This window comes from Apus apus, chromosome 2 (assembly GCF_020740795.1).
Source record: "Apus apus isolate bApuApu2 chromosome 2, bApuApu2.pri.cur, whole genome shotgun sequence".
Classification (NCBI taxonomy): Eukaryota; Metazoa; Chordata; class Aves; order Apodiformes; family Apodidae; genus Apus; species Apus apus.
Genome location: NC_067283.1, coordinates 126,972,490 through 126,983,152, shown reverse-complemented (window position 1 = coordinate 126,983,152; position 10,663 = coordinate 126,972,490). Strand labels below are relative to the sequence as shown.

Genomic DNA, 10,663 nt, shown 5'->3' with positions numbered 1-10,663 from the left:
ACGTGTTGGTAACTTCTGTCTAATAAAACTGCCCTTTCAGCTGCAGTTAACAATTAGACCAACGCTGAGGATCAGGCCCTGCCCAGTACCAGAATAGCACAAGAGTAATTTAAAGCTGGTTTTGCTGTCTGCTCCTCCTAGTGCTGGACAGCAAGATCGAAACTACACACAGGCAAACATTTCTTGGCTTCCCATGGCAGCTGATAGCCAACTGCAATTGGTCTCTTTGAGGCCCAGCTACACTCCACCTGTAAGGCATACCAGGAAGTTAGTGTCTACAGAAGCTTCAAAAGCATCCCTAGAGGCAGCAGGAGTTGAGGATGAGAGCCAGCTCCAGGACTGGACTGCTGGGAACCTGGGTGGCCAGACTTCTGCTCACAAGCAACGAATGCTTTTCTTTTACAATGCTCTTTTTTTTCCTCATAGTGTGAAGAAGACACAAATATGGGAGAAGTCTGCTGTGTAGTCTGCAGGCCAAGAAGATGTCACAGCACCTTCCACTGACCTGGCTTTTGGTCCTGAAAAAGCAAGTGGTGCAGACAGAGGTGCTTTACAACAAAAACAAAGAGGCTGGAGAGATGGTTGAAATTGAAGTGCTTGACACAAGCTTAATTATAGCACCGCAGAAAGGACAGATTTATGAAAAATGTGGGAACCAAGTATCTCTACCATCTTCTGTCAGCTACTTAGAGATGGCTGTAGGATTGTTTCTGTCTTCTTAACTGCAGCTCTTCTTTTACTGTCTTTAGCCTGGTCCTTGCTTCTGTTTGCCTTCCCACCAGAGATGCTTTGCAAAAAAACATGGGCAACTGACTAAAATCTAGAGAGCAACTCTGTGCCAGGAACTTTTACCTAAACCAGGGGGAGGCTGAAAGCAGCTTTTCCAGGATCCTGAAATGGGCAAACCCGGGTTCATCAACCCTTCACTGACACACTGTGCACATCTTGGTTACCCTCCAGCCCCTTCAATTGCGAAACACACAGAAAAATTAGCTTAGAAAAGAAGCCTTAGTTGAAAGGCTTCATGTAAATGAAAATTTAATTACTATGAAACCACCTCAAAGAGTGTGCCCTCATTTTGCCTCTCCCATTTTGCCAGTACCTCAGCCTGAGAAAGCTGGCAGAATGCGGAGGACTCGTGCTGGGGAACCCGGCAATTTGGGGGAACAGGGCAGCGCCGCTGCGGGCCCAGCCCAGTGCAAAGCAGCGCTCGCTGCGGGCCCGGCACCCCGCACGGCCCGGCAGCCAGAGCCCCGCACGGCCCGGCCGGCAACTGGCCCGCAAAGCGCATCTGTGTTCAGCGGCTTAAAACTGCTCCTGCTCTTCCCCACCCCCAAAACACAAGAGGGGAGGGAGGCGAGGAAAGGATTTGCCTGTCAGGTTTGCAGTTTCGAAAGGCAGAGTCCAGAGGGACGCCTTGATTTCCTCTGCGCTGCCAGCACAGACAAAAAGAACCCAAAGAACCCAAGTTTAAGTCTCTTCGCCTTTCGGGCTTTGGGCAGCCAGGACAAGCCACTGCCGCCCAGGCTTCCCCTTCTGCTCACGCAGCCCGCCCAGGCCCCGCTGCCGCAGCCTCGGGGACGCGCTCCCACCGCCCTCCGCGCAGCGCCCGCCAGGCCCTGAGCAGCGCGCAGGGCTCGGGCTGCCGGGGACCCCGCCGGGAGCGGGGGAGGCAACGCTGGAGGCGACCCTAGGGGCGCCGCGGCGCTGCGCGGAGCGGCCCTGCCCTGCCCTGCCTGCCCTGCCCTGCGCTGCCTGCCGGACCCTGCCTGCCCTGCCCTGCCCTGCGTCCGCCTGCCCTGCCGGGCCCTGCGCTTCCTCTCCAGCCCGGGACCTGCCCCCCCTCCCCGCCCCCGCCCCCGGGGCCCGCACGCGGCGCCCACCGCCGCCGCCGCGCGCCGAAGCGCCGCCACCCGCCGCCCTCCTCGCGCCCCTTTCCCACGGCCGGCCGCGCGCGGCCCCGCCTCCAGCCGCGCGCACCAGCCCCAGGGGGGGCGGGGTCCTGCGCCCGGCCGGCGGCGATTGGCTGAGGCCCGCACGCCGGCGGCCAATCAGGGCGGGGGGCAGCGCGCGTGGCGGTGCCGGGCGGCGGGCGGCGGCGGCGGGAGCGCTCCTGCCTGCCGGGTGTGCGGCCGGTGCTGCTGCCGCTGCCGGGTGTGCGGCCGGTGCCGGGTGTGCTGCCCTGCTGCGCTGCTGCTGCCCTGCTGCTGCTGCCGCTGCCCGGCCGCCGGCCGGCCGGACGGACGTAGTGCTGCCTGCTCGCCGCCCGCTCGCCCGCCGCCAGCCCGCGGCGGGTCCGAGGCGAGAGGCGGGAGCGCCATGGGAGAGACGGGCGCCGGGAGAGGTGCGGGGCGCGCGCTGGGCGCCCTCCTGCCGCGCGCCGCCCGCCGCCTCCCCGAGGGCCGCCCGCGCCCCCCCGGCCCCCCCGGCACGAAGCGGGCGCACCCCGAGTACAGCTCGTCGGACAGCGAGGAGCTGGACGAGGCCGTCGAGGTGGAGAAGGAGAGCGCGGACGAGAACGGGTGAGCGCAGGCAAAGGGTGGGCGCCGCGAGGCGGCCCCGCGCCCCTTCCCTCCCCTCAGCCCCGCGGAGCCCTGAGCCCCGGCTCCCTCCCCGGGCCGGCCGCGCCTGTGTGACCGCTGTCCCGCTGCTCCCCGCAGGAACCTGAGCTCGGCCGCGGGCTCCATGTCTCCCTCCACCACCTCTCAGATCCTGGCCAGGAAGAGGCGCCGAGGGGTGAGTGCCCGCCGGGCTCCGCGCAGCCCCCTGACCCCCCGCAGCCCCCTGACCCCCCGCAGCCCCCTGACCCCCCGCAGCCCCCTGACCCCCCGCTTTCTGCCCTAGATCATCGAGAAACGCCGCCGCGATCGCATCAACAACAGCCTGTCCGAGCTGAGGAGGCTGGTGCCCAGCGCCTTTGAGAAGCAGGTAGCGCCCAGGGACCCCCCGCACTGCCTCCTCCCGGCTCCCGGGAGGAAGAGTCGCCCCTCTTCGGTGTCTCTGGCTCTGCCTAAAAAGTTTCCCCTTTCCCTTTCTCTCGTAGGGATCAGCCAAGCTGGAAAAAGCAGAGATTCTGCAGATGACTGTTGATCATCTGAAAATGCTGCATACGGCAGGAGGGAAAGGTAGAGTTTCATGCCTGACAGGGGCCCGCAGCCCTGCGGAGAGGCTGCTGTGGGAGCAGTGCATTCCCTAGATTTGGTGCAGTGTGCTGTGGGAGCGCTTGTAGGAAGTGAATGGAAACTTCCACGTTTCATTAGGAATTTGGGACTTTCTTCTGCTTGACAAGATTTGCAGCATTGCTCCCTCTGAAAGATTGTACAATGCTTAGCTCCAGGTTGTTCTAGGGGAGAGTGATTACAAGTCTCTCTAGCAGAGTGTCAGCACTGTGAAGTTAATTGGCTCTGGCAACTTGGAAAACAAAGTTTTTGTTGTTGTCAAAGGTTTCTATAATTTTCTGAAAGTTCTGGACATAAACTAGAAAAAAAGAGTAGAGAAGAGCATTAGCAAAAATGATGAAATGCATTTTTAGGAAAATAGTATGTTGCCTGCAGAAGTCCCCTCTGATAAGTTAGAGCTTGTGTTTTTAATGAATTTCACTGCACAGTGGTTTCATTGCACTGGGGAGACATGGAAAAAACAAAAGTACTTTCCTTCAGTGGCAGTGTGCAATTTCAGTTTAAAAATGACAGTCTGTGACTGGTCTTGGGACTTGCAGCATCACAGCACAGATATAAAAGAAAAGCTTGTTAGACAAAAAAAGGAAAAAAAAAAAAAAGGAGCTTGGCAGCTAGTCTATGGTTGGGAATACTAACCACATCCAAGTGAAATATGCTTGTAGGGGAGGGTGGAGTGGGGAGGCAACATGCGGACAATGACTAGAAAACAGCATCTTAGGACGCCATTCTTTGTTCTTTTCTCTTAGGTTATTTTGATGCTCATGCTCTGGCCATGGATTATCGGAGTCTAGGGTTCCGGGAGTGCCTGGCTGAGGTGGCTCGATACCTCAGCATCATAGAGGGTCTGGATGCCTCTGATCCTCTGCGGGTCCGGCTTGTGTCTCATCTCAATAACTATGCCTCTCAACGGGAAGCAGCCAGCAGTGCACACACTGGCATCGGACACATTCCTTGGGGCAATGCCTTTGGACATCACCCTCACATATCTCACCCGTTGCTGCTGGCTCAAAATGGGCACGGTAATACCAGTACTACGGCATCATCCACAGAACCGCATCACCAGACCAGAATTGCTGCCCCCCGTGCTGAAACTTCCTCACTCAGAGTGCCCCCAAATGGCAGCGTTGGACCAGTGCTCCCTGTGGTCACGTCTACTACCAAACTGTCTCCTCCTCTTCTCTCCTCCATGGCATCCCTGTCTGCATTCCCTTTTTCGTTTGGCTCCTTCCATCTGCTGTCCCCCAACATGCTGAGCCCATCTACACCAACGCAGTCAGCAGCCCTTGGCAAACCATACAGACCCTGGGGGACTGAGATTGGAGCCTTCTAAGAACTAACTCTTTAGTAAGGGTGGGGAAGCCTACAAACCCAGCTGAGCTGGGTTTCGCCACACTTAAAGTTCAAGTTCTTAATAACTGGGACAAAGGTACAGCTTCACCTTACCTAAGTTTGTCTAAAAACTGTCTCTTTGGATTTTTCTTTTTGTTTTCCACATTTTTGTATTAGCAGTTTTTTTAAAATAGTTGCTGAAGTTGTCCAAAAATAAAGTTACACTAGTGGTTGTTAACACTTGTCTTAGATCTGTGCTGAGCATTTAAATCAGTTTTGTGAACAGTTTGTTTCAAATGTTTAATTTTTCCTGAGTACGTCAGACCGTCTTCTTATGAAGAGATATCACCTGTTACTGGCCTAATTTTAGTTACTGTTTTGTTTTTTTTTTGTTTTTTTTCCAAAAGCACTCTTCTCAGCATTAACAATCTGTGGGGTTTTTTTTTAGTGTTTTGACACTGAGATGTTCTATAAAGAATTACTCTTTTCGTAAACTTATATTTGAGTCTTTTATTTCTGAACAAAGCGTTGACAAATCAGATGGACCAGCTTGACCAGCTTTTTCTGAGAGCCCGATTTCTGTTTCTTCTGTGGTGGTTTGGTATATTAGGTGGTTTTATTCTAGTCCCTAGTGGACATTGACTCTCATCACAGAAACACCAGACTATTTCTTCCACCAAATGGAGCAGTACGTGCTTGAGAGCAAACCCCAGAATGGAGAGGGTACAAAAGTCAAATTGCACACTGTGTTGGTGGTGGGTTTAATTGCTGGGGAACTGAAGGGAAAATGAAGTTGGCACCTGCAGTAATTTTCCAGCTGGAGGCAGTTGTCTGTATACTGATTTCACAAGGCCAGATTCTGCTTTGAGTTACAGTGGAGTAATTGTTCTATTACCCCGTATTCTTGGGTAACTGAGATCAGACTCCCTCTTTGAGCTTAATGTTTGCACCTGAAAGGAACGATGCTGGTATTTAAATAGCCAATGGAATGGTACGGTGGGAACCCCTCCAGTGTGCAGCCTTGTTGCTCAACAGATGTATCCTAACTGGTTGATTTTTCTATTGCGTTTGACCTTGAGGTGCAGTTCAGTGCCACTCCTCACTTTGTAAGGGCTCTGCTGCACTCTTCTGTGCATGAGACTGTGTGCGTGTACACTTATATTTTGATTGATTTAATGGGAATCTTAATCCAAACAGGTTTATCTAGTGAGTTCCACTGGATGGGGTTTGGCTGCTCTTGTATTTGTGTTGTTGCTAAATAAAGGAAAAAGAACCAAGTATTTTAAATGACATGCTTGTCTGATGTATGACAGTGGAGAGTTCTGTGCCTGTGGGTATCACGGGAGATGTTGAACAATTGCTTCTCAGTCTTGCTGTGGGCATTTGTATTTACTTCTTTTCTCTCAAATATTGTGGCATACTTGGCTACATCAAGAACCACGATGCCTCAGAATTATAGTTGACTGAAGGAAAATTAGGACACGCTTTCTGTGTCACTTTTACTTGCTTGTGGGTGGGCAGACAGCAGAGACACCAGGGTTACAGCTAAAGAAGAAATTAAAGCTGCACTGCCCCTGAATATTCTTACTGCTTTGTCTTAATATTAAAAAGTTACCATCTTTACAAATGCAGAATCCTTCCACCTCTAAGTCATGAAATCTTTATCTGTCCTGTAGCTCTGTAACAAAGTTTTGTACCTGGGTCTGGTTTAGCTCGTGTTCAGTGCAGTAGTGTGGAATCTGCCTGAGGTCTCTGACTGATGGTGCATTTATTGCTGAGCAGTATTCCTGGTGTCTTTCACTTCTTGAAGTAACAACTTGGCAGGCTTACACATAGATAGAAGCTTTTCTCCAGATGTGATCTGCCCTACCTGCAAATCTCTACCCGCAAAACATCAACTACTTCTCCTGGAAGTACCTCACTTTCTTTCCTGTGCATTTGAATTTATAGTACACTTCTGCTGGTAAATGGCATGTCCTTGTCTGGATTTAGCTCTGCCAGAGTAGCAGAAAGAGCTCAGCCCTGTGGGAGATGAGAGCTTTGTTTAAAGAGGGGCTCTCGGGCCAATTAAGGAGTGGCGTTGATGAGAGGCTTTCTCGGAAGAAGGATTGCCGTGAGGCTGGAAAGAGTGGAAGGGCGTTCAAGTGCGTAACCTTGTTTTACCTTCTTCCCCAGGCTGGAGGGGACCACTGCTAGAAATGAAAAGAAAAACACAGTGGGAGCTGGAAATACATAGGTGTTACTGAGAAGAGATTCTAGAACACAGTATTTCATGTAGAAACATGAAATAAGAGGCAGTAAAATTCCAAAGCCAGTTTCCTTTTCACAGAGTGTGCTGTCTCCTGTTTAATTATGCTTTGCCCTGTCCCTAATAGGTTTTTATACCAAATTAGCAACTCCTACCTAGAAGATTGCTATAGTGCATGCAACTATTCTTTAGATCTTTTAATAAATGGCAATGCTTCTCAGCCTTTTAATGGTTATTTCATTGACATTCAAATGACTTTCACTGCCTCTAAATAGGTGGTTCTTTTGTGTAGAAAGACCCCTATAATTATTTTTGTCCCACTGTCCTACCCTTGAATGGACTTCAGAAGGAGAGAGTGCAATAAAAGTTTAGCTGTTGGGGTTTGTGTCTATATCCCTTGTCTTTTCTTTCCATTACCAATGACAGGTATAAATGAAAAGGACTAGTTTTATTCAACTTCTGCAGTAAGTCTACATTAATTTTTAGAGACTCAAAATCTACTGATGGTTATCATAGAAGGAGATGAAAGAATTCTAGGAACTCACAAAACCTAGTTATTCAAATGGGAAAAGCATGGTCCAGAAGCTGAAGTACCAGGGTTGGAAGTTCAGGGCTGGATTACTGCTTGTGCTGCTAACTTTGTAAATCATGGTTAGCAATCACTTAATCTGTATCTGTTCTGTCAGCTGTGAAAAAGGGACAGCAGAGCTTGTTCTTCTTTCATCAAGAGACAGCGGTAGTTGGACATCTTCTGTATGAACAAGAAATGCTGTTGTTTCTCAAAAACTACAGTTCTGAGCTGTTCTCTTTTATCTCTTTCCTATAGGATACCAGGTTTCTAAAGACAAACTGAGAAAGGCAAAATAAGCTCACTTCTAAAGACAATGGATATCTCCCGAGCCCCAAACATTTACTTGTTTACCCTGTTGCGAAAGAGCAATTCAGGACCACAAGCTTAACCAGAGGGATGGCAGAGAAGAAAGGAAATGCATATGTGACTTGATCCCATGGCCTCCCAGCTACCTTCAAGTGCTTTGGATGAACTGTGTCTGTCCGGAAATCCTCAGGCTAAAGCTTTGTGTGGGATGTAAGATGATGTGGTATTTCATATAAGCAAATATTATCTTCTTTTATCAAGGAAGCTGGATCTGAGTGCAGAATAAGATTAGAGGGGCTGGTAAATACTGCATAAAGCCAGATACAAACCTTTTGAAATTCATTCTGTGCTTCGGCATAAGCAAATAGCTCATGAAAATGACATTTTTTAGCTTTTGGAAAGAACCTGCCAGTAGTTCTTATGACAGTTTCTGTTCAGTGCTCCCATCCTAATACTAGCAGCATGACAGAGTTTATTAGGATCATGCTGAAAACCCCACGAATCCTGGCAATTGCTCTCTTCACTCACACATCAGTGCGTGGGTCCCCAGGTGACAGGAGCCTTCCTAGATTATTGCATAGTCGTGGGAAGCCTGCCAGTTTGGTTGTGGGTTTTGTTTGTTTGTTTGTTTTGTTTTGTTGCTTTTTTTTTTTAAAGCAACAAACAAGCCCAAGAGAAAACAGATAAACTGAAATCCTTCTTTCTGTTTTATGTTGTGTGCATATTCACAAGCACTTCTTGCCAGAAACTCCCAGTTTGGATCATAACCTACTCTATATGGAGCTGGATATCTGTAGCGAATAGTGCGGAGGTCATGGGCAGCAAAAATAATTTGCAAAGCCCTTTTCTGAGGCCTCACATGAAAGGTTGCAGGGATGGGTTGTGATACTTGTCAGGTGACTCAGTATGCTAAAGCTTGAATATGTCCATTAACCAGCCAACCCAGCCTCTCGGGGCAGCGTGTGCTTTGCCAGTCACAGAATGCCTCTCTCTCTCCACTTGCCCAGCTTGTAAATAAAATTAGAACAGTGTCTTTCTTCTGTACCTAGAAGATGCAGGTACTGACTCATGCTTGCAATATAGCAGCTTGACTGCAGCAATAAAAATTGAAATGCCAATGCCTAGTAAGATACAGATACTTGAAGGTGTCTTTTCAGAGTCTGAAGTGTTTATTTGGTGAAAGCCTTTATTAAGGAAGTGCTTGGGTATTATACGTTGCTCTCTCTTATTCCAGCTGGTCCCACGCAATTTTTTCTTCAGCAAATTCTACTAATTATTCATACAGCTTGAAGGAGTGGACCAAACTGCCTTGCTTTGACCTGTGCTGTGTGGGCCCCGCCCAAGCCTTCCCAGCAGAGCAGAGTTCATGGACAGAGGTTCTCTTCCAGCTGTTTCTTTTTTCTTCAATACATCATGTAGCACAGCTGTATAATGCAGGAGGGGCTTACTGAAGTGCTCAGAACAGCTGAGCTCTTAAGGCATTCTTCCCTGTTTATAGAGTTCCCAACAACAATACATTGCTCAGACCTCTTCGGAGTCTTTTACCAGGCTGCTTTCTTCAGAAGCCTCCTGGAAAGGAATTGGGGGGGGGGGGGGGGCAGTGTAGGTGGAGCCGGAACTGCATGTCTTCTGCACTTCTGCTTGTTGGGGCAGCCTCAGCACAGGGAGACCTCTGCAGATCACTCTCCTCTCTCCTTATTGGAATGGCTCCCAGGTGGCTTGTTTTTCTCTAAGCTAAGCTGTAAAGCCCAGGCACAGATAGTAGCAACAGGCTGAACACTAGTGTTACATGTGTTTCTCTGTTCTGTGCTACTTTCACAGAAGAAAGGATGTGTAAAAGTTGGTGGAAGAGCTCTGTGGGAGAATGGCAGGCAGCAGGAAGGAAGGCTGATGTGCAGGATCAGAAGAAAACTGAGGCTGTGAACAGATGAATGAAGAGTTGCATTGTTTGCATTGCCTGCTGCAAAGATACGGAAATTAGTGATGTCAGATGACAAAATAAGCTGCACGCAACTATGTGAACGACTCAGAGTGGGGAGGGTAATACCCTTAGTATTCTTAATTTTGCTCAGTCAGCCAGAATCAGATGAGCAACATGCAAAGACTGAGGCACATAATTTAAAAGCAGTAAGGTGCTGAAACAAATGTGTGTGAATGTCTTCGTCAGATTTGATGGGTCATCTCGCTGGCTAGGGAGGAACTGGAGCTCAGATGGGCTCTCGCCGGCTGTAAGAATGCATCCCAGCATGATTTACTGATTGCATTTGTACACTCTGGTCAAGTGAGTGTGGGGAGGTCAAGGAATTAAAGCAAGGCCTGTGAACAAGAGGGGACTTGTGACCCAATTTGGCAGAGAATTTGATACATCAGGGTAACTGATATGAGCTCCTAATGAGCAGCAGCCATTTCCACAAATGACTCATCCTTTATCAAGAGGTACCACTGAGCTGCAGGTGCAGTGGCTTAGCTCCTGGATTTTGGTACAGTGGTTTTGGGCATGTGTTAGCCATCTACATAGGTAGGAGCTCTTCACCACCAGGTGAATAGGGCAGGTGTGTGTTCAGACTAGTAGTGGAAAACTAGCTCTACTAATGAAAAGGAGCATGGAACTTGCTTCTGAGATAAGGAACATCTGGCAGAGAGAATACAGCAGTGCTAATTTTTTTCATATTGTGTATCTGCTATTGATAGTGCAGATAAGAACTTGGTAATACTGCTTCTTATTATCACCAACCCTGTCTTCTTTAACAGAGAGGCCATTTCAGAGGCTGCATTTCAATTTCAAAAGATGAAATGAGAATAATTGTCATCGGTTGTTGATCAGCAATAGTTATGTAAAGGTTTTGGGACTGAATAGTGATTACAAATATAGCTAAGGGAATTGAAGTGTGTGCTCTAGGAACTCTTTTACATGCTATGCAGCAGGTAGATCTATTTTTACTCCATCAGGAAAACATCGATTTGGTTGAACAATGTTCCCTGTAAAATGTAGATGCCTAACTGTCTGTAGATTGCCCCTTTGAATTTCTC

The 10,663-nt window shown here is 49.1% G+C and overlaps 1 protein-coding gene across 2 annotated transcripts; it reads left to right on the top strand.

Annotated features, from left to right (window-relative positions):
• Window positions 1–2,153: 2,153 nt before the first annotated feature.
• HEY1 (hes related family bHLH transcription factor with YRPW motif 1) lies at window positions 2,154–5,002 on the top strand. Of its 2 annotated transcripts, XM_051612369.1 has the most exons (5): window positions 2,154–2,522; window positions 2,661–2,736; window positions 2,845–2,928; window positions 3,044–3,125; window positions 3,926–5,002. In XM_051612369.1, the coding sequence occupies exons 1-5, from the start codon at window positions 2,320–2,322 to the stop codon at window positions 4,507–4,509; spliced, it is 1,029 nt and encodes a 342-aa protein (XP_051468329.1). In that variant the 5' UTR covers window positions 2,154–2,319; the 3' UTR covers window positions 4,510–5,002. The 2 variants fall into 2 exon arrangements, with proteins under 2 accessions (XP_051468329.1, XP_051468330.1); XM_051612370.1 differs by lacking the exon at window positions 2,661–2,736 and having other exon boundaries at window positions 2,502–2,522.
• The last annotated feature ends 5,661 nt before the right edge of the window (window positions 5,003–10,663 follow it).